Source organism: Anser brachyrhynchus (genome assembly GCF_964034855.1).
Source record: "Anser brachyrhynchus genome assembly, chromosome: 7".
Taxonomy (NCBI): Eukaryota; Metazoa; Chordata; class Aves; order Anseriformes; family Anatidae; genus Anser; species Anser brachyrhynchus.
The window spans coordinates 32060320-32088215 of NC_137701.1; the positions used below are offsets into that span (position 1 = coordinate 32060320).

The following is a 27896-nucleotide window of genomic DNA, read 5'->3' on the forward strand; positions in this document are numbered from 1 at the left end:
TCATGTGATAACTATATATTTTATTTATTATATGTAATAGCTTACACAAATAGTTTAACTCATTAAAATTAGGGTACATCAAGTGAAACCTATTTGTTTTCTACCACCACAGAGGTAATTGGCAGGCTATTCGGACAGCTCAAAGTAGTGACAAAGTATCTTTATATTAACATTTAAATCGTATTGGAAGCGATGGGAAGTATAGGGTTACATGCAAAACTGACTTAAAAGCAGTATTTAAGCTTAAATACAATGAAGGGCATGGAGCCAGGAACTCATTACCAGAGATGACCACAAACAGTTTCTGTTTGTCCCAACCAGACTTTGAGCATTCAGCATTTCTGGACACAGGTGAAAAGATAGCATCCACAAAACCTATCACACAACATTATCCATGCCAATTTCACGTTTAAAACCCAAACCATTAATGCCATATCTACCCTGAAAAGGAAAAGAAGCAAAAGATCATGGCCATACACAGCCGATACTGTAACAGCTTCATAAAAATCCTCCAGCACACAGGTTATATGATGCTATCCATGACGACTGATATAAAAACATGAAGCAGAAGTATTTGGTCAAAGTAAAGCTAGTAATGGATTTTCCACTTTGGAGGTCATACTGAAGACTTGTAGGAAATAGTACAGACAAAATTCATTGGTAAAATGAGAATAAGATACACAAACTGCTATTTGACAAATGCTAGTACAGATGCTGCACTCACGAGATCCAAATTCTGCAAAGAGGAAAACATATAGGGAAGCATTGTTCAAAGAAGCAAATAACGCATGAAAACAACATATATGTTTTGATCAGAAAAGTTAACTTGTCTTAGCTGACTGTGAAATACAAGTGATTTAAGTATAGCAGTTGAACAAACTAACTTTCTTCTTAGAGCCCGATTAGTGAATTAACTGCTGCGTGTTCAGTTACTACACTTAAAAGATGCCAGCTGGTAAGTTTCTCTATTCAATTCCTCTTGCTTTCAATTCTGATCGAACCCGCTTCAGATAATCAGGATCAGGGTAACCAAAACTAGAAGAAGAAGAAAAGACTTGTTTGGGATACTTGTGCAAAGCAGCACTTGACAGTTCTACAGAACCTTTACATCAAAATCTCTTAAAATACTTTACAAATTTCATGCACACACTTCTCACCCTATCGAGAAGGCAGGCCTTGCAAATTATAGGGCACTCGGATATGCATCTTTCTAAAAAACAGACCAGAAGTGTCTCCAAGTGAGCATTAAAACACAAAGGTAATAGCACCTTTGAATTTTAAGTAGCATGTCACCAAAAGGGTATACATAGCAAGCGATAAGAAGGGAGAGCATTCAGCAAAGTGGGGGATAAGCCATAATTGATACTCTTTGCTCTTTTATGATCCTGGTCCAGGAGGGAGTATATAACTCTAGGCACAGATCTTTAGAGCTTGCGGGAAGACGCCTGACCCTGAGAGGCTTCAACAAGCTTAAAATGACTGCTCCAAGCCTCCTTCTCAACTCTCGGATAGAGCCTGAGAAGCGAAAGCAAAATATTTTTGTTCTCTGTAGTACAACATGATCAGAGCTCTGTCAAGCAAGTTTGCATGTTACTACAGAATTAACCAGTATTTAACCAAGATGTTGACTATTGTACATGTAAGCTGTGCGTGTTCTTGTTTTTTTTTTCAAACGTTTTAAACAAACCTAGATATATTTCATATACATAAAACCTCAGGTGACAAAAAGAATAGAAAAAAATGAAAAATAAACCCAGCATCCAATTCTTCTATATTCTGAGCTTTGACAGCATTATTTTTGTTTATCTCGTTAGAAGCATTTTGCTTCGCTTGCTAGTTTTCTAACCAAGGTGTTTCTATAAAACATTACTTCCAAAGGCTAGTATTTTATACCTTAAACAAACAAACAAAACAAATATGAAGACTGTACGATTGACAGGAAAAGGCAAGAGACAATGCAAGCTATTCTTTTCTACCTTGTAGGTCTTATTGTAGAGCTAGCCTGTACCAGCCACGCACTGTTTAGCACCAAAACTTACTGGTCACATCAGTTTCTAGTGGCAATATTCAAAACACCAAAGCCTCTCACTGATGAATGATTCCATCAATATTGGTCTCCAAGAAAAGGTTAAAGACAGGAGGACTTAAAGGCAGAAAATGTCATCAAAAAACAGTTCTTCCTGAGACATGTGTGAGGGGTGCAGGATTGTTTAATCTAGTTTATTTCATTCTAGAGACAATTCATTCCTGGGCTTTCATATTACTCACCGTGACGACTGCCACATTCAACAGACAGCTGTGCTCCGAAGTCTGTTTTCAGAGGCAACAGCACTAAAATAACCCAGAAGCATCATATTTTTATTTACAAAGTGATTCTCTCTTGGAAAGATTCAAAATTTCCTGGGAACACAAGAGAACACCCTGGAGGGCTGTAACTGCCTGCGCGACTGAGAATGCGTTGGAGGCTGGTTTGTAGGTGCAGCAACCTTGATCAGCCAGTGCTGTGCTGTGCTGTGCACAAGCCTTGGCCACAGAATTAACTTAGCCAGCTAATTGTAACAGAGGAGCCTGCAGGCAACTCCCACTTGTTACCAGCAACTACACCACCTGCGTGTCCTTGCCTTTTATCTAGAAGCGCAGCAAGATTTCATGTGAACATTCTTTCTGTTTTACAGCAGAAGTGCTCAGCAGAGTTGCCTTCTTCTAAGAAAATCCTGTAATGGCTTCACAGACCAAAATATCATCCCAGCTCTGGATGGGGGCTGCGTGGTGTGCCGTGCCCTGACTAGAGGCCCGGTCAGTGCTGCACAACTCAGAGCTGTGAAATTTGTTTGGTGAGATTTGCACCACAATTGTTGAAGTGGACATGGAACAAGGGGTATGGCCTGATGGCAAGACTTCGTCGTCCCAGCCCTCCCATCACTGCTACCCTACACTTATTCTCACAGTCAGTATTTGCTTTACTTGTCATCTTTCTTGTAGTGTTATTTACAGCGACTGCGTATAAATACATTGAAAAATAACAATTTTTCAAGTAGCACCAAACAACTTACTGATATAATCTGTAATTAGGCATGCCTTTAAGAAAGGACAACTGTATGTGCCTCGAGGGGTGGAAGGTCGTGATCCTGACCAGAAGGCCGTTACAGATTGAGGAATTAGTGATCCACGTACCAGTGCTGCACGTACAGCACAGCCTTCAGTTTCTGTTGTGCCATGCGCATCCCTCAGCCGCAGGACAACCTCAGCCAGCAAACCATAACAGAGGAGCCTGAGGGCAGCTCCCACTCAGACCCAGCGATTACACCACCTGCGTGGCCTTGCTTTTATCCAGCAGTGCAGCAAGACGTTCTCAAGAAATGCTGAAGAGGGTTGTTTTCTTCTAAGAAAACCCTGTTATAGCTCAAATGGCTAAAATGGAGCAACCCTTTCTAGGGACAGAGCCTGAGTGGTGTGCTGTGCCCTGATCAGAAGCCTCCTGGATGCTGCACATCTCAGGGTTTCAAGTATTTAAAGGGGCATGACCTTTTCTATACTACCATCTCTTTCTTTACACCGTTAACTCTTTCTTTACACCGTTAATTCCAAGTAGAATTTCAAATGATACTTTACAGAGTCTGAGTGCCTTTCTTTCTGCTGTCGTACTGGACCAGCACCTCCTGGTAACGGCTGGTAGCAGAAGAGGCTGAGATCAGGAGCCAAGCCTTAGCTGCTCTCAAGAGATTGACGTCCTGTCCTGTACTGCAAATAGTTTCTAATCATAGCAGGTATTAGCTGATTAAGTACCTCACACAACTGACTGGCGAATGAGTGGCCTAAGGGGCAACAGAAGACTAAACTCAACCTTGTTCCAACTGTCAAAATAGTCCCTGTGATGCACTATTGTTGCTGCACGCAGTGCTGCCCGTGCTTTTCCTATCACCATTTGCACTAGCAGCGCTCAAAGGCCACGAAGGTGGTTCAAGTCTGAAGCCACAGAACCTTCCACACTCACTTTGTTAGTAACAAACCAGGTCAGACGCATCAGATTTGCCCGTGGCTTGCAGCACAATGAAAAATCTGAAAGCTCTAATGTGGAAAGTATACAGGGTAGCCATCCTGCCGCATCTGACCAGCATTATAATTACTTAAAGAGAAGACTACTTACTTTGTAGGTCCACCATACATGGAGGTTTTGTGGTGAATATCATTCCACGTGATAACACCTTGTAAACCAGTAGTGTGTGACTGCCCCACTGTGAAAATCAATTTTTGCCGAAAGGCTCTTTGAAGGAGCTGCAGAATTTCTCGCCCTTCCTTATTATTAGGCAAATACGCTGTCCGAGAAATCGCGTGATAAGGTTCCCCTGGGTTTGGATGATCTTTCTGTTTTGTAGAAAAACAAAACAAAGAGGCATTGTGTTACCATAAATTCTTTGAAAGTGTGGAAATCACACTTCCCAGCTTTCGCAGTACGTTTTATCTCTCTTTGATCCATTCAGAATGACACAGCATGACTGATTTTAAATGTTTTTTTTCTCATTGTACAATTTCTTTCATATACGTTTCATTCTCATTTACTTTTCATCACTCGTGCATCCATCACATCGCTATTGTTGTTATTTTTCTCCTCTTTGATTTCCCAAATACTTGTCACCCCACCCCTGACTTCTTCATTCATACCATTTTCATTCCTAGTCATGACTCCAAACATGGAGCATAAGCTGGTTTCTCAGCTGGAAAACTTAGAAGCCAACCTGCTCTTCAGTTTTGTCAATCGTTGTCATTTGCTAAGAGAATGTCTCAGAAAAGCCTCATTAAACATACCAGATTCTACTTACATGATACCGCTCCATACATTTGTAGAGAACAAATAAAAAAGATGGAAAAGTACAGAATTTTACACTCAACATTGGCTTTGCTGGGGGGAAAGTGTATTTTAGGGACCTTTAAATATACTTACAGTTTGAATCCCGCCTTTCATATCATAGCGAATCACAATAGTACCACAACTGGAATATCCAGGAAGACATGAAGAAACAAATTGAAATGACATTTCTCCCTCTGGTTGATTTCCTTGCATGAGCCCGTAGACAGTATTACAAACAGGACAAGTTTGCTTGTAAGTCATGGCCTTTTTGATGCAACCTTTGCAAAATGCATGCTTGCACTTTGTCAGTATTTCTTTATCCTTCATGCTCTCCATGCAAATAGGACATACACCATCGGTGTCTTCTTCTGTCTTTGCCTTAGCCTGCTCTTTGGAAGAAAAACTACCCTTTTGCCTGTCACCGTATTTCTTCTCAGACACTCCTGTAGTTTCTTGGTTGCTGAGTGGGGTCCTGGTTTTAGTTTCTGCACAGCCTCCAGCATTAAGAAGCTTCATAATGTGCTTTTCAGCAGCATCTAGATGGTTTGGTAAACCATATAAAATTAATTTGTCTTCCTTCTTCTTAAGTTTTACGTGCAGGTTTTCCAATTGTTTTCCATCAAGCATATTTAACCTTTGTTCCTGATATTCTGAAAGTTTACAGCTGATGAGTTTTTCTCTTAACATTGCAAAGGCATTTTGAAATGCATTGATGAAAGTTTCAGTAGCATGTGAAGACCAATCAGAAATTTTGGTCCTAGGCCTAAATATTATGAGCATCTTCTGGCTATCTGAACTGTGTTTCTTTTCCATTACAGTATCAAAATTTTCTTTAATGTCCTCAATTTCTTTTCTTAATACTGTTTCCAACAGATTGAACACAGAAGCATCAACTGCAACTTCGTTCCTGTAGGTATAAAATTCACATGATATATCCACATTCTTTTCAGTTTGGCTGTTCTGCATTTCCTCTGCTAGAAATTTTTTGGCATTGAAAATTTCATTTGTTGGACCACGGAGGAGCAATTGATCCTCTTCCTGTTTGGCAAGAAGATTACTAAACCTATTATTTAATTTCATTATTGTCTCATTTAACTGGTAACTGTTTGTTAGGGAAATTTTTTCCTGCTTCACATCTTTGATATTTTTCTGAAAAGCACTGGTAAAAAAATCCTTAGCTTTTTGTATTGATGCAGAACTTTTATTAGAAGTGAAGCATACTGATGTGTTCCCATTGTTACAGTCTTTACTTCTTACATGCACACCAAAACATTCATCCAGTTCTTTAATTTGATCTTTGCAGATATGACAGAAATATTCATAGAGAGCTGATGGAACTGTAAGCTCATTCGCTGATGGAACTGTAAGCTCATTCATTTCTCCATTTTTCACACCATTCCCATCTTCTAAACCATTCTTACTCCCAGTACGTGAAAAATCATGGTGTTGGTCATAGCCTGCAAGGATATCTTTAAAGTAATGATAAGCTTTTTCAATATCTGTGTAATCTCCTGTTAATTTCTCATAGCCGTCGATATCAGGATTTCTTTCTCTTTTTAGGTTTGGACATATAAGAGCAATTTTCTCCCTTTGCTGTTCAGTGAACATACTGGTATTCAAAATCGCAGATACTGTAAGAAAAATCTAAAGAGAAGACAAGAAGATATTATTTTTTTTCCCTAAGGTTCTCAGCTTGGTGCTTCTATAGTTTGAGTAATGAAAACCTTGACACAATTCCATAGGGCCAGATTAGCATAGAGAAATTTGCACAGTGTTTCTTTTATGTCATGTATACAGACACTACATCTAAGTAAAGCAATCTGCTTCTAAATCAGCAGCAAAACTGAAGTTTGTTAATGTCATCAGTTTTACAGGAACAAAGAACAAGGAACTTTGCTACTTAGTTTGACAGGCAACACATTTCAACAGCACAAACGTTATATTATGTTGTTCTTTTTTATTACATTAGACTTTCCAGTCATTTTCACTCCTTAAAAAAAAATTTCCAAAAGAAATGCTTCAGTAACTCAGGATTAAGGCACAAAGCAGGATTCTGAACAAACATGTTCACATCTCTACGTCGCACAGAAAGAAGGATAAGAGAATTTGCATTAAACTGCTACAGATATCAAATAACCATTAAGTCAGCACATGCTATACCCCAGAGCTGCATCTATGCTACGATGCAGAACAAGACAAGCTCTCTGGGCCAGGTGTCAATGTCTCAGTAGAGCAGCATCAGCATCATGTAAGACATAGACTGGCCCTACAGCTTATACCATGCCCCTAACGCACAGTTGGGGCTTTTCCGCATGACTTCTAGTTCAAAGTGTCGGAAATGTCTCATCAGAGCAGATTTTTGTAAGACTGAGGTATGGGATGGAAGTAATTAGAGCTGTTTGAGGGAGCAAAACATGCTGAAGTAGCGCTGGTGGTCTATGTATCAGGAAGAGATCCAAACCTCATGCAATTCTTCCACCTTTTGGCAACAGTCTTTGGTGCATGCTACCCCCTGAAACCTGCCACGGCACCGTTTATGGAGCAGCAGTGCCAAAACCATCAAAAGTTGCTCTCTACTCCAGTTTTATTGACTAAGACAGCACGACTAACGTCTGTGTGGTATGAAACACTGAAGTGTGACAGGAAGCAGCACTGTTTGGCCTTTCCCAAAGGAGTCACAGGACTACAAGCAGGGCAGGCTGTGATGCTGCTTTATACACCTCTTTCTAGCCTACCTTTTTGGTCACGACTTCTGCTGCGGTGTCTCGCTGGCCTTCAGCCGCCTGCATTGCCCCGGGCCCCTGTGGCGGTGGGGAGATGTGGTATGGCTGGGAGCAGCTGGCGGAGGCTTGCGACGTCGACTGGCCCCCACTCAGGCTCCCCTTCTCGGGCTGGATGCTGATCTTCAGGCACTTGGCACCCATTTCCACGACATGGTCCGTGCGGGACTCCACGCTCTTCTTATCTGCGGGCAGAGGGACGTTTGGGCAACGAACCCCGTGTGGCCGCGCGGAGCCCTCGCCCACCCACCCCGGCACAGCGGGCACAAGATGGTGCCCGGGGGCGGCCATTTCACGCCCCCCAGCCCCTACCTTGCTCCCGCTGGAAGTACACCAGGTAGGTGCCGGGCTCGGGGCCCGCCTGCAGCTCGCACTCGCCGCCCCCTGAGCGCTTCCCTGACTGGAAGTAGCTCTGGAGCTTCAGCTTCGCCTTCTCGCCGTCGTCGGGCGCCGGGCACAGCTTCACCAGCAGCGGCGCCGCCGCCGCCATGGTTCCCGCTGCCGGCTTTCGCTTTCGCTTCCCGCTCCGCCGCTCGGGGCCGCCCTTCCCCGGTTCCGAGGTGCTGGGGAGCCGCCGCCGCCTCCGGGGCCGGGACCGGAGCCAAGGGAGCGGGGCCGGGGCCGGGGCCGGGACCGGGCGCTGCCGCTGAGCGACCCCGGGGCGCAGCCGGGACCGCCGCGACTTGAGGTAAAAGCGAGGCGCGGCAGCCGCCTCCCGGCCGTCTTCTCCCGTCCCGGGCCTAAAAAGCGGGCGGCGGCAGCCCCGGCCCCGTTTCCAGCGCCGGGAGCCTGAGGAGCACTTCCCCGTCGGGCTCGCCAAGCAAGTGCTGGGCAAGTGCTTCTGTCCTCCGGGCAAGTAACGCTGTCCTCTGGACTCGTGAAGAGCTGGAGTTGGCTTCTTGTCACCCACAGCTCTCAGCTTGTGCTAGGCAAAGGTGTGGATGCTTCAGCTGCGGCGGGCCGCTCATCGTAAGCTCATCTCTGAGCGGCATTTTAGGTGTTAGGAGGCTTTCAATATATTTTTTTGTAAAGCTGGTGGTGCTGGTTTGGCTTGTAACAGAACTGTTTCTGCAAGAACCCAGTGCATTCAATAGTAACGTGTGTTTTCTCTTTCCTGTTTTTACAATAAAGTAATCTGTCACAGACCCCAGAAGACACTCAGAGTTCAGGTAAGCCTCGCGCTTAGCCATCTGGAAAGCGTATTCCTGCATTTCATTTGAAAACTGCAGCTATAGCCAGCAGGCTGGAAAACTTTGGCATGGGACAGCTAAAAGCAATCCTAAATGTATAAATAGGTCATAGTTGTGAGTCAGCGTTACTGTTCATTACTTCAGCAGGATTTGCTTGCATCTCTTTCATCAAGCAGAGCTCAGAAGTGCCCTGATGAATTGGTGTGCATGCTGTTAAACTCTTTTTACAAGTAGCATACTCCAATGAAAGTTTAATTAAACTCATACAAATTGATTTACGCTAATTGAAATTGCTACTGCATGTAGTTCTGTTGACACCTGCGATCAGGAGACTATATAGCCCTAGGAACAACATAAACACTTACCCACTCTGTTACATTAATTTTATTTCCTAAAAAAAGTGGTTTAAAAAGCCCTTCTGAATTCCTAAGTTTCTACCAAAGAAAGAACTTGCTCTCGGGATGTAAGTGCAGACCACTTGATGACAGAACGAACAGGCTGACGAGTCTTCCTCTGGCAGCGTGGCTGTGGGTCAGAGACTCTGCAAGGGCCTGGGGTGCTGTACAGACCCTTGGACCTTATTGGAAATAAGTAACAAAATGCCACAAGTGCCCTGAAGGTGGCAGAGAAGGCCAGCCTTCAAAACAAGCTCAGAGGGGAGAAGTGTTTTCTGCTTTTGCAGGCGTTTTGAAGCCTTGATTATGGCAAGGCTTTTCTCATTTGCTTTTTCAGCTGGAGTCTTAGTGGTAAATGCAGCACAGTGGCACTGCGGACAGTTAGCAAAGCCCTTTGATGTCTGTTTCAGAGGTGTTTCTCTCACACTTGTCTGGTCCTTTCTCCTCACCATTTATTCGCGGCCCATTCAGTCATGCTGCTGCATCTGTCTTTAATGTTGATGCTTTAAATAAGTTTAAGTTTTATGTGTGTGTTGTTTTTTTGTTGTTTGCTTGTTTTGTTTTGTTTTTAATGCAGATTATGCTACTGAATTATTTAAGAATATGTCCCTGACAGTGGCTGTGCTAACCTGATGGTGGGGATAATAGGCAGTAGGAAAGAAAGAGAGAACAAGTAGCAAGAGGAGACATATCTTAACCAGGCTTCATTCTTGGTTAAACAATAAGGCAAATCTAAACCCTCAGGTCACCACGGGCTCAGTGGTATTGTTATTGTCATCTTTCAGTGCCTCTGGAGGAAAGATAGGGAAAGAAAAGCAGTAAGTCACTTCCAAGGAAAAGGTATTTGCCCAAGGGACCTACTGGTAGTCCCTCCGCTGAGAGGATTCTGGGGGCTGAACAAAAAAAGCAAGCTGTTTGGGGGCTCAGGCTGTATTTCACCAGGGCTTGCTATTGCCAGGTCAGAAGAAGGTACCATGAAGACAGGGAGCTTCGGGGGGTGGAGGGTGCGTGGTCTGTCTGAGGACAGTGATCAGCAGCTGGCTGCTCTCCTGTCCACCTGTATTCAGTTATGGGATGGGGGCTGCCTGTTGGTTGAGAAGTATAACTGGAAGCATTCACAGACCTACAGGAAACAGCAGACAGCATAATGCTGATTGTTTTTCAGAATCCAGGTGTGTTGAGCTGACAGAGCGCAGCTGAGCTTTCACTTCCCTGAAACTTACACTGCTGTGATTTGTAAGGGATCAGAAGGAAAGATTGGAGAAGGTAGGAGAAGGTCTTGAGGAACTGTGGAGCTACTAGATGGGGTGGCTGATTTGGACAGAATAGTGAACAAAACTACTCCCAGGAAAGGAGTTAGTGCCCAACTGGAGTTTACTTCATAGTTTTCTCCATAGCATATTAATGCAATCCCTCCCATAAGACAAAGTCATCAGTCTATGTATTTTCACACAAAGCCTTGATTTCTTTGCTTAGTTGTGCTTACTAAGCCTCTGAAAAAGGGAGAGAAAAGATCAGACTATAACAAAAAATATTAGTAAGCAGTGACAGTAAGGTGAAATTCGGAGGTCTAAAACACACACACACACACACACACACATAAAAGTTTTGTCAGTGGTTTCTTGGATTTCACTTTCTATTATTCTGTATCCTAGAGCCAAGAATGGATGAGGACAGCTTGACGATCCCCATCAACAAAGATGCTTATGAAGTTCTTAAGAAAAGAGAGCACTGCCTAAGTAATCTCATTGAGAAAAAGTTTGCTTGTACATTCACCTTTGAAAGTGTAAAATCCACTGCTGAAGTATACAGAACAATACTAAAGCAGGGAATTCACATATCAGTTTGTAAGGATGATCTTACAAAACACAAAGCCGATGCTTTGGTGAATGCAGCCAATGAATACCTAGGACATGAAGGAGGCCTTGCTTTTGCTCTTTCAAGTGCTGGAGGGCCAGAAATAAAAGAGGAAAGCAGTATTTATATTAAAAAGTATGGAAAACTCGCAGCTGGCAAAATAGCAGTGACAGGTGGAGGGAAGCTTCCATGTAAGAAAATTATTCATGCAGTTGGTCCAAGGTGGTACATGCCTGAAAAGGCAGAATGTTGTTTCCTGCTTGAGGAAGCTATTGTGAATGTCCTGAAATACGCTAATGCTCCAGAAAATGGTATAAAGTCTGTGGCTATCCCAGCAGTGAGTTCAGGTATTTTCGGCTTCCCACTCAATTTGTGTGCTCAAGTGATTGTAATGGCTATAAAGGGATTTTTTAAGACAAGTCCACCAGGAAGTCTCAAGGAAGTCCGTCTGGTGAACATTTGTGAGAAAACAGTAGCAGAAATGAAAAAGGCCTGTGAAAAGTTTCTGGGTGATAGCAGTTCGCTTCAGGAAACTGCTCCAGCTTTGCCAAGCCATCCTGTACCTGTCATCATAGTTGGAAACTCTCGCTTGCGTATCTTAAGAGGACGCATTGAAGAGCAAAAGGTAAGTCCATCCTGCAATATATTGAACGTGGAGTTGCCTCCGAGTCCCTACGGGCTTTGGAGTCGAAGAGTACAGAACACGTTGTACTGGTCCACAAAATAGCTGTCTCCTCATCTTGATGAAAATTTATGAAAGATAAATAAGCTATATCTGCAAGGAGCTAGTTTTTTAAATGGGTTAGAAAGCTTTTATTTCTTTTTTTTTGTATACATGCTACTATGGGATAATAGTAAGCAGCTAAATATTGGATGATTAATAATAATATATCCTTATGTTTTCTCTTTTTATTGTAACATCATAGGAGTTCACATTTTATCATGCATTCCCTAGAAGTCTACTCTTTGCCTTGTCTTTTTCCCTATAATTTATATCATCATAGCTGTCAGCTGAAAATAACTTAAACAGTTGGTGTGCGCCTCACCTTTCAGTGGTGCATCATTAAAATTGAATCGTTTAACATTTTTCATTAGAAAACCTGACACAAAATATGTGAGCTTAGTCATAGTATTCCAACAGAGCTGTTGGACTGAAAGCTTTATCACAAGAAAGGCATTTGCTTTTAGCAAATACTGTACCTTAAAAAATTTCAAAGCTACTAGGAAAATATGCTCCAAAGTCTTGCATTTTTGGATAATCTCCATCAATAAACATCAGCATAGTTACTGCTGTTACCAGTGTTCTGTAAACGCATCGTTAGCATTTCACATATTTAATTTGAAATATATCAGACCTGTGATGGGGATGTGCTGTTTCCACAGGAAACAGAAGCAACCATAGCTTTGCAGTTCCTCAGCGTGCACTGACCCCAGTAGTTTGGCTACCAGTGCTGGCTACGCTTAAGCTGTGAGCATCGGTGTGAGAGGGGGGTAACAGACGTAGCCATAGCTCTCTCCTGCTCAGAGATAGCGGGCTGCAGATTTGCATTTGATGAGGTGCCTGTGGATCACTTCTATGGCTGCAGTAATAACTGTTGACCATGGTCAGATGAATTGAACAAGCCTTACGCACACTATTGGCTTCTGAATAAAAATATATATCTTCACTGCCGCTAGCAGGTGTATGCTTTGATGTGTTCCATCACTGTGCTTAGCAGTAGTGAGAGAACCTTTCAAACAGCTGATCTGCTGCAGCTGGGATTTTTTCAAGGAACTGTTCCTGGAAAGAATGCTCTCTGTAGTAGCAAAACTTGCAAGTACAAAACTCAAGGTATACTGAAACTTTGAACTCTTTTCTTCCAGACTGTAGCCATTGTTAGCTCTGTGTCTTTGGATGGCAAGTTTTATTCTCCATTTTCATCACCAATGGTGCAGAAAGCGGGTCCAGCTCTTCAAGAGGAACTTCGGTCTCAGCTTTGGCATTCTTCATCTTACAAGGAGCTCATAATAACAAAAGGGTATAACCTACCCTGCAATCATGTGCTGCACGTTGTATGGCAACAGTACAGACACGTGGTGTTACTGTGTGAGGTGATGATCGGTTAAACTGGGTTTTAATTGAAGATTTTCATGTTGAGTGATGCGAGGAGTAAAACACTTCTTTTTCCTGCAGCAATTAAAAGAAGCAGTTACCAAATGCTTGTGTTACATTCAGGATCTGAAACAGCCTTCAGTTTCTTTTCCGGCAAAGGGGATTTGGTCAGTAATGCTGCCTGAGGAAACAGTGGCAGAGATCATGATTGAAGAGGTCTCAAATTTTGCCAGGAAATACCCTGAGAAGATGTTAGATGTGCAGTTTGTCCTTTGCCCAGATGACAGTGCTTCCTATCAGGTAATAAATTTGTTGTTAACTACCAGTAAGGTGAACCCAAAATAACTGTAAAAAATACTTCTATAGATGACTAGAAGTTAAAATAATTTGAATTCCATACTACTTACAGTATTGGTGAGTGGCAGTTTCCCTATCAAACTATTTGTCTTTCATCAACGGGTGTTAATCTTTACAAACCTTTATTTTTTCTTCACTAATCCAAAAGTCATCACCCTGTGATCTGATAGCAATTTACCAGATGCCAAATCCACTGCCTAGCAGAGCAGTGCTTCTGAGGCTTTCCAAGTGAGATCATGAAGAGGAGCTTTGGGGTAAAGGTAGGGAGATAGCTTTAAAACTTAGTAAAGATTCGTCAACATTAAATTGCGAGTAATGGACACCTTCATCTACTGAGTTTCGCATGTGCCGCAGCCACAAGGTATTGGGAAGGGTGCCATTCGATGTGTAAGGCGTCTTACCTTAGGAGACTTAGGAGAAATGCATTTGATAGCCAGGAATAAAATTTTGGCAAAAGCTGATAAATAATCTGTTAACATGCTATCAGAATTTGTTGAGTAATTAGAACTGTAAACTGCTTACCAAACAGAGTTTTGAAGAGACTAATTGCATGTTTGATAACAGAGGTTACAAACTGCTCCTGAACTTTTCTCTTTCAAGGCTTTCCAGAGAAAACTTAATTCAGTAGCAAGAAAAGAGAAAGAAAAGCTGTATAACTATGGAAGCAATCATCCGAGTAAGTAATGAACAGAAGGGGCATTGCGAGTGAGTGAGCGGTCCAGGTTTGAGGATCTGAAATCACATTCCTTTAACCATAACTTTGTATTTGTATATGTGTCATGGGCAAAGGCAAAAATGCAGGAGAATTTTGCTTGTTGATAGTTCTAGTGTTCGGTAAACCCTAAAAGGGGTGTAATGATCAAGGGAGAAGGTTACACTTATTCTGAAACCGTATTTTGTAAAAGTTATATGAAGACTTACTAGATTAATAATTTAGTCTGCTTTTTACTATTATTAGGTTACTATACAAAGGAACTACAAGTGCCAAGTTAACTCCTCAAACTGCAGTGTTTTGTCTTCTGAAGTTAGATTCAAGATGGGAGATAATTATGTTCAAAATGATGTTTCCTTAGATTTGAAGTTTCCTTAAATTTGAAGAACCTATCTGTGATAGTTACATATTTTCTTCAAAGTAGTCATTTTTCATCACAGTTTCCACCATGCCAGGAACCCAGTGCATATCATAAAAACTGAATGAGGGATGTCGTTTCAAACGTGTTTACCAAGCTAGACACAAATTTGTAGATGGCTACCATCAGCCTCCAGCCGCATCTTTAAGCGATGACCGCCACTCCTTCCTGCTCTGACAGATACTTTCAGATACATTTGGGCAGGCTCCATTCAGTGTCTCCTCTCCGTGTTTGCAGGGATTCATGTAGAGGATATGAAAGTATCTGAGGTGGACACCTTAAAGTAGCGATTGTCAGGTCTGCTGAGTCTGACTACGTTTCTTGGATTTGCTTGGGATCTGTTTGTTACACATACTCATATTTTTTTAGCTATTTTGAGAGCAAACACAGCCAAAATGGTATTGCTAAGACAGCTTTAAATGAAGGTTTTCTATGGCTTTTTACCAGTCTCCTTCTTTTGGGGTTTTAGCATTGGAAACCGTTTGTTTTTGTAGATTTTTCCAGATTTTTTTCTTTTCCCAGATACTTACTTCTGGCTAAATTTAAAAAGAAATGCAATAAAACGTAGGCTGGCCCTTGTTGCCTACATTTTAGGCAGCACATATAACTGCGTTCCACACCTTCATCGTGTTAAGCAAATGTGATAAAACTCAGCGCCAAGAAGCACGTCCTTTGTGTTATTGCTACTGGGTTCCATCGTAGTTTAACTTTTGGCTGGGACCTTGCTGGCAGGCAGGGGAGTTGATGACTACACATGATGGAGCTTATGGCTGTATTTTCAGTTCAGGGAAGTGAAGTTGTTCCCTTAGGCTTGGGAATAGTTATATATTTTCAGGGTACACCCATGTGCTAAGCCTATGCAGAGAAGCCCTAAATAATAACTAAAGTGATTATATCCACTGTAGGAAAAGTTTGAATAGAGAAAACATGCTGTTACTTGAAACGTAACTGTGTAGGATATGCATGAATAAAATATATAATGACACTGATTTACTTCCTGCTTAGAAAAAATCTAAAATGTATCAGATAACTTTGTTTTCCAGAGCAAAATTTCAGAAAGATATGTTGTCTTTGTTAATTTTGGCATTACTTTTCCATTTCGCTTACAAGATCTGCCATTTTGACATTGATAGGAACGAAACTAGATGCTCCCTTAGAAAATTTTTAAAAAATGAAAAATGACAGCCAGTGCCAAACTTACTGGAAATCATTTAGAGGAAGACACAACAAATCTGCATGTGCTTTTTTGTTTGTTTTTATTTTTCCTGTAAAAGTTCTGGTATCTAATCTCTTTTTTCGAGTGTATCAGAATAGTAGAATGTTTTTTGCACTGCATGTCTTGGTTTATATATCGGAGTTTGTTAACAGTACTTGAAAGTTTGTCACTCTTGCAATGCCCTTACATAAACCATTTGTGTTCCAGGTACAGAGTCAGACAGTCAAAGCATAAAGAAGACTCCCAATAACAAACCGGCTATCGAACTTAAGGGGAGCACACACATTGCACTGAAAGCAGCAGAATTGTGGGTCCAACGCATAGTACGAGCTCAGGAGAGTCGCTGTGCCAGTGTTGAGAACAACTTCATCTTTAGCCTTGGTAAAAAGGAGTTTGCAGAACTATCTCGAGAGCAGCATTCTAGCGTGCGTGTATCAGAAAAAGTGAGAGGTGGGAAAGCGAGCCTGGAATTTCATGGCCCCCCTGATGCTGTGATTGATACAGTGCTTGCAACTGAGAAATTACTGCTTCGTATGCAAGAGAAGACTACAGCCAAACAAGAGGAGCTACTGCAGTTAATGGGTGCGTAAAGTACATAAATGATTAAGTAAATAAGCACATAAATAGGGTCAAGTATGAAGCAACGTATACCTGGGCATTGCTGAGAGCGGACAGATGTATATTCAGTGCACACATTGACTGAACATCGCTTTAATTACTGATATTACTGTACTGCTGTCGTACGAGCCCTTGAAAGACCATTTGTTAGCTTACTGCCTTCAGTCACTCGCTTGGCAGTGTTCCCAGCAGGGCACGGTTTCTCCAGGGGCTGGCCGTGGCTGCACAGCCAGCTGTCATGCTGGCTTCCTTCAGAACAGCTTAACTTTAAAGCCTGACCACGGGAGACTTACAAAATTCACGCTTAATTAACACGTACTTTTGCTGAGCTCTTTTGCTAGCTACAGCTGTACCACTGGGCTGCATGCTTGACTTTCATTAACAGTCGACAGATTTAGTGGAATTACAAAAAGCTACTGAGTGATCCATTTTTTCTTGTGTTTGTATAGTAATTTAATAGAGATACCACTGTATGAAAATTTGGCTGTAAAGAGATGTAATGGAAAAGATACAGTATTTTTGATTTTCTTTTTCTGTTTCTTTTTTCTTAACAAACACAGAGAAATAGTATGAATATATATTATATATATATAAATTTCCTTTCAATACTAGCCTCTGACATTGCTTTGGAGACTATATTCTTTGTTCTTAACTAAACTACCAAAATAATGCATCAGATCCTTCTTTTCCTTTGCTTCAGATATTATCATATATAAAAATTTTACTTCCTTATTTGTTTCCAGGCCAACCAAAAGCAGATCAGCTTTCAGAAGGACACCTTCACAAGACAAATGCTACTAAATGCTTCCAGATTTCACAGGTAGAACCACACCTTCAGGAGTTTAAGGACAGACAGAAACAATTTGAAAAGGCTGGGCTTCATGTTCTTAAGGTAAAGAGGGTATTCATGGCAAAATTAAATCTCAGTAATATATTTGAAGTAACTTGTTTAATATATGCTTTAAAAACTTGAACTATTTCAATATATTGCCTTTAAAATTAAGATCAGCTTGGCCTAATCCTTAAAATAGATGTAGTTGTACTCCCTATAAAAAGTATTTTGAACATACTGCAAATAATCACTGAAAAAAAGCATGGTTAAGTTTTGTGAAGTCCTTTTAGCTGTTCTGTATGTTCTGTCTCATATTTCATGCTTCAGATGTTCCTCAAAAGGACTGTAGAGAAATATGAGATTGGAATGTTATGTAAGTACAGTATTCCAGGACACCTTAATGCAGTATCTGTTTTCTTCTTGTGATCTTGACATCAAAAAAAAGCAATTGAATTTGGCAGAGTTATGATTTAATGAGTAGTTTCCTTAAGTTGGGATCTTGCTTGATTATGACTGCTTTACTTAATGGAAGGAGCATGAGGTTGTGCAACACAGGGAAGTATGTAAATTTGTAAACAGTTGTCTAATGATAACAGCAGGTAACTGGAAAGCAGACTGCCACAAGCCTAACTAACTGCCTTTCAACATGAGGAAAGTATTCAACGTTGAAGTAATAGCAAGTAGCAACCAGGTGAAAGCAAGTTCTTTTTGATCTGCGGAACTAATTAATTTGTCGAGTCTCAACACAAAAGCAGTTAAATGGCTTTAGTAGAGCAGAACTTTGATCGTGCTTCAGCACATGCTTGTCTTTAGCTGAGCTGTCACACGCCTGGCATAAACCAGTTACTGGAGAAGAGGCCGCACAGGCCCCTGGTATTCACCGTTGCCCTAAGTCTGTGAGTAGCCTACTGGTCTGGTCTGCTCTGCCAGTGAGGTCTTCAGGGGTCCCAACCCGCCTGAAGTTCTTTGTGGTGCTCCTTATGCTGCATGCATGCAGCTGTGCTTTCAAGACACAAGCTAATATAAAGGCTGTCTTATCAATGGACCTCTTTTCCCCGAGAGTCCAATTTACATCAGCTGTACAGTTCTGATCAATGAGAGCTGAGGTTCTCCGTGCCTGCCAGGACACTTGCAGTTGTTTACAAGATTAGGCTGTAAGCACCCGCAAAGCTTATTTTCACGTATAGTTGATACTCAGTCTGCTCAGCACAACGTAACTTCAGGAAATCAGTACGGTAAGATACATTCCTGCTGATTTCAGTGAGAGGCATTGGATGACAGCATGGCTGCTACATGGTCAGTGCATATAACTTAAATCTAAAGTTCTTACATTGAAGAACGTAGCCTGAACAAGAGCTCTTATGCATGTCGTGGATACCGCTCTGTTTGCTTACACTAGAGTTATGTTACAGATTGAAAAAATCCGTAATCCTCTCCTGTCTGCTGCGTTCCAACAAATGAAAAAAAATATAGAAGAAAAAGGAGGTTCCTCCAACGTATCCCACAAGTTGTATCAACGTGTTCCTGCGGAGTTCTGTACCTTGGTATGCCAGACAGGATTTCATAGAATATATTCTCCACCAACAGGTAATGTAACTTGCTATGGCACCTTTGATCAAAATGAACAGTGACTTACTGTTGAATTTGGATTGAAATCAGAAAGAATGGCTGTTTTACACAAGGAATGCTTCTTACTAGAGTCTTATGAGCTTCTTTTTTTATATATATAGCCAAGATTTTTGTGTTTTCCCTTCCTGATACTGTAGTCAGTAAAGCTCTGGGAGGATAAACTTGGATTCTTGTCTAGCCCAGCCGCTGCTGACAGAATTGTTAATCCACATGTAACACCACGTCCAAGTTTTATTTTGTTGTATCACTCTGTAAAGGTCCAAGTCTATGTTTACTTGCTGCAAACAGGCAGTTATCAGCTTGATGCTTTAGAACATGTTCAAAACTATCACTGAATTGAGGCTGGGAGGTACTGCTGACGGCCTGGTCTGATGCCCTGCCCAAGGCAGGTGCGATCGGAGGAAGCAGGCAGTGACTGAGCAGAGTGCCAGGCAAACTAGAGCAGAGGACACGTAGGAAGAAAGTATGTAAAAACTCTCAAACAGAAAGCTCGTTGTCATGGTTTATATGAAATGTTCTAATAGATGGTGTTCAGGATGACTTCAGAAATAGAAAGAATAAGCTTTTAGTGCCTCGCCCTGCAACAGATGAAGGGCAGTAGCATGTGACACTTTTGCTTGTCAAATGCAGAACTGGGATTTCAGGCAATAAACTAAATAAACCTGTATTTGCCTTTCCTTATCTATGCAACAAAAATAGCACGTATTCACACTTTCAAAATAATAAATATGAAGCTCTCATTTATTTCTCTGCATTTTTCCACAACAACATAGTAGCATTTTTATGCAGTACTCTCCTTATAAATTCCAAAGCTTTTTTGCAGCTTACATTATTAAAATCTTACCTTCTTTGGTGCGTATCAGAATCCTACTACATGGTGACATAAGTTTTTTATATAAATACATTATACCTTCACGTTTCTATTACTGGCTTACCAGTTAAATCAGAATAGTCATCACTGGAGTAAATCACAATGACCACCAGCTGTCATTGCTTGCAATTTCAACGGGAATTCAGCACTAGCCTCAAAAGCCACTTAATGTAAATTTACTTCCAAGAGGCTGACACACTGAGCAAAAACATTAAATGTAATACTGAATAAAAAAAGCAGTCTTTTAGTACTACCACCCCAAAAGAACCAATTGTTAATGACTTTTTTCTTGAAATATTTTTTCTTTTCCAGATCAAAGATACGGAGCTGGCATCTACTTTAAAAGGAACCCAAGAAGCCTCATTGAGGATGGAGGGGATTGGGAAAAAGACTCTAAAATGTATGTGTTTGAGGCTGATGTGTTAACAGGCTTATATACTGGAGGCAGGCAGTCTTACATTATACCACCAGCAGTGGAGGGACATGCCACTAAGATGTATGACAGCTTAGTAGATGATGAAAGCAATCCTGGCATCTTTGTCATTTGCAACAGTGTTCAGGCCCTCCCACATTACTTGTTGACTTGCTCTCAAGTGAAGTAGAGGCACACGGACCTCCGCAGAAACCAGCAGCATCCTGAGTAAGCATTAGTCAGAATGGTAGCTATGGTGAAGACCCCCTCAGAACAAAGTCTGGTACTTAGACCTCAAGAGGGTGCTGTACCTAGTAATGTGTTGTGATCAAAGAACCTCTCGACAGCTCTGATATATCTATGAGGACAAGTAAGCTGGTACCTTAAGGAGATCAGAACAATGTGTGAGTTCATCTGTGTATGAAAATAGAATGGAAAGTGTCATAAAATAGTTCAACATTTATCTATCTTAGTATTCTTAGCATGTGGCTACACACAACCTGTCTTTTTTTCCATATACTTTCTTAATCTAAGGTATTGCGTGTAATAGTGAAACCCAAGACATTGAGGTTGATTTGATTCTTAAATCTTCTTTTGACTGAAATGGACAAATGTATCAGGTGAATGTTGTTTTCCACCTAGGGCTGTGCTGTTAAATACACAGTTATGACAAATATGGAGCAATGCTTCAGGGCTTCAGGATTTCTAACAGTAGTTGCTATTACAGTTTTTGTTAAGAAATTCCAATCATTGTAGATTCCTGTATTCAAAATAAAAATTATGAATGATACTATCAGCTAATATGTGTTGTTTTTTTTCCTTATGGTACAGATTTCTCAGTGGCGTTCAATCTCTTTGCAAGGCTACAATGAAAGTAGAGAACTGGTTCAAGTTACAGTTGAAATTGCTCTTCAATAATCTGCCTTTACCGATATCTTTTAGAGATTACAGCATCAACATCGTAGCTAGAGATGTCCATACTGCTGCTGCAGTGACCTGAAGACAGTAAGTGGTAAAACCTAAGAACTATGAGACTCATTTCAATTTAAAAAGGGATTCTGTCCAGCTCTCAGGTACTCTAAAACCTTCTGCAGTAAAGCCTGAAATTGTCCGATATCAGGAGGGTTTAAAACAAATCCATCATCCAAAAGTAAAAGCTACTAGCAGATTTGTACAATCCAAAGCATTTAAAACCACCCTTTACAGCCGCAATTGAACATTTTAACAGGTCGTAACAGTGGTGCAATACATAAATAAGAGCTCAGCTGTCAGTGTCAGGTCTGCTTTTAGACTGAGGAGTTACCCATGGTTAAAAACTGTAATTATCTGGGGAGAATGGCTTGCACAAAACTATTAAAAAAAACAGTGAGATTATCATACAAAAAGTGTTTCATCTGCCTGTGAAGCACTGTGCTAACAGAGAGCAGTCTAAACCCTAAAACACAAATGTAATCAGTGTTTAGTAACTTTTTTCAAAGGCTTTGTTAATGAATTTCCATCATGTTTATATTGTACCTGGAACTCCCAAGGTAATATTCCCAATGCTAGGAACAGGTCAAAAGCCCCAAACAAAATAAGTTCTAAAAGCCTAGTTCTGAACCCTTAAGGCTGTTGCAAGTGGAGAAATATTCCTTATGTTTCCGTATTCACACATTACTGCCAGAAAAACAGACAGCCGTAGATTTAAGATTAGACAGCATGGAATAGACTCTTATTCCAGCTTCCTTCAAGAGGTTTCAGTTTTAAAAGAATTTTCTTGGGAGAAAACTTGCTGTTGTTTTTTTTTGTTTGTTCGTTCTGTGGTGGTGTTTTGTTTTTTTTTTTTTGGAGAAGCCCAGCACAGAGCTTCTGAACTACTGCAAAAATTTCTAACAAGCATCAGTTTTCAAAAAACCCTAGGGACTTTTCTTTTTTGCATAATATATCATCTTTCCTCCTACTCTGGATAAACAACAGTTGTCATAGCACAATACAACTTGAATACAGTTACGCAAGAACTGGTACCATCCTTTAATAACCTTTTTATTAATTTATGTAACTGTTTTCCTAACAGCATCTGAAAAACACTGGAAGTCAGTTTAATAGGAAAAAGAGTAATTACTGAGAGAACTTTAACAGCTTATTCCAACGCTCAGTATGTGCCTTCTCCCTCCAAATACACGCGTTTAAAGGATTGCATCTTACTGAATATTAAGCTTGCTTTTTATTATAACAAGGCTTTTTTCCTAATATGTAATTTCTGTATAAGTTCACCTGCCCTCTCTGCTCTTACTGTCGCCTATGTTCTCTAGATAGCTTTTTTTAAAAACCAGTAATGTAAGAACTTGTATACAGTTGTGTTCATCTGGTCCTCAAAAAGATTAATTTCATGTACAGAACCTAGAAGCTAAACCCAGCACAAACTAGGTGTGCCAAGTACTACACACAGTTCAGTTGGAAGGGACCTACAACGATCAGCGAGTCCAACTGCCTGACCGCTTCAGGGCTAATCAAAAGGTAAAGCATATTAGTGAGGGCATTATCCAAATGCCTCTTATTCAAATAATTACCACAGTAATCGGAAACTCCTGATCTTAGTCCTACAGCCATCAGTTAAGTAGAGGCTACTCCAAAGCCTCTGGGATTTCTGTGTCATCCACAATAAGAGTATGAATAATTCCTTCCTTTCGTTTTCCACTACTGACAGCCTTAATGTAACAGCTGTGGTCACCAACACTGAAGTGAGTTTCAGTCCCATCTTCTACGAATTCACCCTGGGAGAAAGGAGACAAGAATAAAAACAGACGTGGTATTTCGGTAAGAATAAAAGCTCAGTGCATCAGACTGTTTCCAAGGTCATGACCACTTGTAGCTCCTGTAATTAGAGTAGCCATGGGTAGCTGCCGAAGAACGCTGCAGAATCGCAGATGCAGCTTTGTCAGACTGCCAGTTAAAGATTTGTGTAAATGACGATCAAGATTTCACATAAGCAGAAATGTAAAAGTTTGAGTTTGAGAGCCCTGGTGAGAAAGCACATCCTTCAAGGATGGGGAAGCCTAGATAGTGAGAACCGTCACAAAATAAAGGCACCAAATGCATGAAGCCTTTTAACAGTTCATCTGCTCTACACATTAATGCTGGTGTGGCAAGAAGATTTTATTTGTTCCAACAAAATTACCTAAGCCCAAAATGTTAGGGACCTTCTCTAGATCAACCAAAATCACCAGCCATAAAAGAATACAGGTGTGCAGCTCTCAGTCACCACTAACAAGAGCAGGTCTGGATGAGGTGGTTCTTGAGTCTGTGTCAAACTTGAGTCCCTCCCACTCCCCTGTAAGTGTTCTCCCTAAAAACCCTGGACAACTGACCCAGAAGATTTGTCTAAAAAGTGTAAAGCATTGTTCATCCTTACATGGATAGACTTTTGGCATCTTAACAGTTAAGTCAGGATATAAAATGCTCTCGGTTATAAAATACAGTGAAGGAATTTCAGGACAGACAATAGCACACTGTCTATCTCGATGTATGCTCATACTCTCTGTTGCAGTGCCTTGCTCCTCGCTGTGGCTTAGCTAGCACGTTACGGATACGTGCTGTGGCTTATTTTGGTCAGCTTTGGTTATACAGCCATAGCCTAGGAAAAGCCTTTGGGAATGATCACGTACCGCTGTTTCCAGTTTTTTACCGTTGCACCACACGTCCATAGTGTCCTTTTCTGTGAAGGAAAGGAGAACAAAAAGTAAAAAGAACAAGATTCTCCCTCCTCCCCCCACAGACAGGGAGATCTAAGAATTTTTAAAATTTACTGTATGTTACTTTTAATTCCTCAAACAAACTCCTAATTAACCATAGTACCTGAGCTACGACTTTGTTCTAACATTGGAGAGATGGGAGGCTCTGCCATCAATGGGCAAACTACTTTTGCTAAGAATACACATTTTTACCTTTCTCTAGCCCTGTCTGTTAACACTGCATTGCTCTCAATATTGTAAGCGATGTTCTGACATTCTTAAACAGAAAAATTTGAAAACAAAAATGAAGTAATTTGTGCTATTTATTTGAGTACTTGTATTTGAATCAGTATTTGAAAAGTGCTGCAGAAAATAGCATGCCAATTAATTTATCAAAAAATGAAGAGTAACACCATTATACTTCTTCAGTTAAAGACTCCTTGACTTTGGCATATGGTTTCTGAAAGGAAAGCATTGTTAACTGGTTACCTAGTTAACAACGGTGCTGCAGAACAGAAAACTAACAGCAGGCTCACACAGACCTGACAAGACTGCTATTTTTGACTGTCATTGGCATCTAATTCTAAAGTTCCAGACCACTCAGGATTTTTCTCTCCGACAGTGCTAGCCATTGAACTATGCTTTCTCTTAATTTTCAGTTATTAAGTGCATACAAGTTCATTTGAAGGCAGCAACATGAAGTTATTCGGTATTTACTTACCTAGAACAATTCTATAGTCTGTACCACCCAAGCTCAGTACCCAAGTATTTGTTGTTTTTGACCTGTTCTCCATATATTTCTTGAGGCTTTTTCCATTGATCTCCAACGTATATTCATATGCAAAACCACTGACTGCATCAATGTTAATAGTAGCTTTGGTTTTGGCTACTCCGACAGTAAACGTTTCTTTACCCACTAATTTAAACATCCACTCTTTTCGTATTTCCTCCTGTGGAAAAAAAAATAAAGACCATGGGTATTAATGGACAAACCTGAAAACATGTTTAAGTATTAACAAAAAATGAACCAGATCTGAGGAAACAGCTCCTCAGTACTTAATATTTTTTTAAAATGTACAAATACAAAGTATTTTCTGAGGACAGAGTGCTTCTGCCCAAGGATGGCAAAGCACTTCATCGATACTCACACCCTAACACTGACTAAAATGATGTAGTTCATTAAATTAGGCAAAGTTAGCCAACTGAATATACCTCACTTGCATGTATTAGTATTTTTTGTTTGTTCTGATGACTTTTGAATGGAAATGCACTTATCTTATCTGTATCTCAGCGAATTTTGAGCACAGAGCAATCTCACCTTGCCATCAACATAGACGACACGTTTTCCTGAAGTGGTCCCGTGTTCGAATTCAATCTTATGGATACCATCGCTTAAAGCTACTTCCCAAACAGCCACCAGGTCTGTCATCTTCTCCAAGTGGCTGTACCAAGACCTACGGAAACACAACAAAGTAAATTAATTGTCACTGGAAGAGTTCAAATACTGATGACTACAGTTCAAAGCTTCACTGCTTCAGGCAAGTCACCTTTTACGGCTGCGAAATGAGACTTGAAAGACAAAGCTTACACAGTTACTTACATTTTCACATTTTACAAAAATATCACAAAAAACAGGTAAATAAACTCACTTTGACAAACTCCATACAAAGACATATATCCATCTAACCTCTAAAACATCTATTTCAGGTGACAGCATAGCTTAAAAAGTTGCACTTAGAACTCAGATGTTCCTGGACAATTACTTCTTGGCAGGTAATAAAACACAGTATTTTATTTGGTCTCTGAGAAACTGTTTTAGCCTTCTAAACTTGAAAAATAGTTGGGATGACCAGTTAAGCTATTATAATAATTTACTCTGTTTTAACAAATTTGTCTGTAATCTCTCGTAAGTATTACCTACATCATTTATAGATGCAACTCTGCACACACAAACACACACGGGGAGGAGATCAGGAAAGATATCCCTCCATTTAAATGATTTCTGAAGTTTAGATAGTCATAAGTGACTGCTGGAACGGTGGATATCTTTCCAGAAGCTGTTCATACTCAGTTCTGATATTTTTACCTTACTTCATCTTCATAGACAGTAATCTCCTCGCGGGATGCCATAGTAACCAAAACGGCTTTTAATCCAACTAGCAGCAAGAAAAAAAGAAAAGCAGAATAGCAGCAGGAAAGCGCTGAGAACTAAATTTTCCTTGCTTCTCCAGGTAAGGTTATAGTTATTTTTTTATAGTGTCATGAACTGTCATGCACTACCAGAAATACATGCGGTAATACACTTTTTCCTTTTGGACTAAAAGGCAGATGTAATTATTAATTTACAAAATCAGTATGTGCGATTAACTCTACCTTTGGTAGCACATCACAATTTTGTCACTTCTTTGATGGAAAAATGGTTTGCCTGACTTGTGAGCAAATGCTTGGAAGGAAACAGCTTGACCAAAGCAGGAACTAAAGCCAGACCTCCACACCTCAGTCACAAACGGTAACTAGAGGCTACTGCCACCTCAGGGAACTGAGACAGCAGATGAGAACAACTTCCACCTGCTGGTTTTTCTAAATCATCGCTGAAGTTTTCAACAATCATTATTAGCAATTCAACTTGGCAATTCTATCCTAACAGCTACATTAACCACAGATAAATCGCTTGTTTCTTACTTAAAGAGGTTTTTTTTGTTTGTTTGCTTTTTACAATGACTGTGGTTTTACAACACTGCTGGCTTATTTTTAATTTATTGCTTTTACTAACCAAATGAGTTTGTGTTAGAGCTATGCACGTTAAGAAAAGGACTCAACTATGCTGCTAATCACACAAGCTATAACGAAACTCCCATCGGTTGTCAGGGAATCATACTTTCACATTTCACAAGCCTAAGTAAGAATACCGTAAGGGACTTCGAAAGCAAGTTCTTTCGCTCTAACCCAATGTAGTTATTAGTTACCAACAGCTATAATTAAAGTAAGTGACAACTGAATTTTTGATAATTGTACTTTCTAGTGAAAAATGAATTAAGGTTGTAAGCTTTAGGGTCTCTTTTCAGCACAATGGTAAGCATGCACTTAAAATTAAACCTCCTTAAGTATCTATTTTAAAACATGCTTAACACTGCTGTAGTACTGTTCATGTTTTCGTTAATAGTGCTAAACGATTCTGTTCGTAAACTGAAAAAAAAATGTTTCAAATATCATTTACTGTCTCGAATGAAATGAAATGGTACTAAGTAAAGACTGCATCATTCCACGGCATTTCCTGTTGATCAGGTAAGCAGCCCCAAACGGGATGTACTTCTGTATACGCAGGGACTTGGTTTATAAAGCAGGAATAGGGTCTCCATGAGGAATCCACCCAACCCGCTCCTGTGAGGGGCAGCGGGCGATGGTACAGCAGCAGGTATGCGAACCCCAGAGCGCAGGGCTCCCCCACCAGCCACACACATACACACCAAAAATCTCGACCTCAAGCACCTCTAATACCATCCTGAGAGCCCGCCCTCATTCTGTAACGTGCTGTACAGAAGGAAAAAATAAGAGTTTATTGCTAAATGTCTTTCTTTTTCAATTAAACCCTGACAGCCACGTTTCCACGGCTCCTCCAGCAGCCCGTGGCTGATGGCACCGACTCTTGGCACCCGAATAACGCAGCACGGCAGCGGCCCGGGCCCTGCACCCGTCCTAACCCACCCCCGGCTGCTGCCCGCCCCGTCCACGACGGTGCCTGAGGGAGGGAAAGGCAGACGCGGCCCCGGTCCCGAGCCCGAAGCCGTGCTCGGCCCGTTACGGCACGGCACGGCCCCTACCCTACCTCGGCGGGGCTCCGCTCCCTGCTCCGCCCCGCGCCTCAAAATGGCGGCCGCCCGCCTCCGTGCCCTCCCCTCACGGCCGCCGGGCGGGCGAACGGGCGGGACGTTACCCCCGGCCCCGGCCCCGGCCCCAT

General features: G+C 41.1%; 3 protein-coding genes across 18 annotated transcripts; 1 reads left to right on the forward strand and 2 right to left on the reverse strand.

Annotated features, from left to right (window-relative positions):
- Positions 1-8189, reverse strand: DTX3L (deltex E3 ubiquitin ligase 3L). The gene is made up of 5 exons (XM_080600246.1): positions 7942-8189; positions 7585-7814; positions 4943-6493; positions 4148-4365; positions 1-1035 (listed from the first exon to the last, which is right to left on the reverse strand). The coding sequence occupies exons 1-5, from the start codon at positions 8117-8119 to the stop codon at positions 966-968; spliced, it is 2247 nt and encodes a 748-aa protein (XP_080456372.1). The 5' UTR covers positions 8120-8189; the 3' UTR covers positions 1-965.
- Positions 7870-21024, forward strand: PARP9 (poly(ADP-ribose) polymerase family member 9). Of its 15 annotated transcripts, none has more exons than XM_080600241.1 (11): positions 8179-8317; positions 8761-8798; positions 10380-10480; positions 10870-11696; positions 12935-13162; positions 13245-13463; positions 14121-14196; positions 16074-16448; positions 17228-17376; positions 18729-18903; positions 20129-21024. In XM_080600241.1, exons 4-11 carry the CDS (start codon positions 10878-10880, stop codon positions 20416-20418), a joined length of 2331 nt encoding a protein of 776 aa, XP_080456367.1. In that variant the 5' UTR covers positions 8179-8317; positions 8761-8798; positions 10380-10480; positions 10870-10877; the 3' UTR covers positions 20419-21024. The 15 variants fall into 15 exon arrangements, with proteins under 15 accessions (XP_080456362.1, XP_080456370.1, XP_080456367.1 ...); XM_080600242.1 differs by lacking the exon at positions 8179-8317 and adding an exon at positions 8325-8460; XM_080600243.1 differs by lacking the exon at positions 8179-8317 and adding an exon at positions 8342-8481.
- FAIM (Fas apoptotic inhibitory molecule) lies at positions 19658-27893 on the reverse strand. 2 transcript variants are annotated; one of them, XM_080600252.1, is made up of 5 exons: positions 27765-27893; positions 25257-25392; positions 24660-24888; positions 23873-23922; positions 19658-22981 (listed from the first exon to the last, which is right to left on the reverse strand). In XM_080600252.1, exons 2-5 carry the CDS (start codon positions 25365-25367, stop codon positions 22832-22834), a joined length of 540 nt encoding a protein of 179 aa, XP_080456378.1. In that variant the 5' UTR covers positions 25368-25392; positions 27765-27893; the 3' UTR covers positions 19658-22831. The 2 variants fall into 2 exon arrangements, with proteins under 2 accessions (XP_080456378.1, XP_080456379.1); XM_080600253.1 differs by lacking the exon at positions 27765-27893 and adding an exon at positions 27644-27667.
- Between the last annotated feature and the right edge of the window lie 3 nt (positions 27894-27896).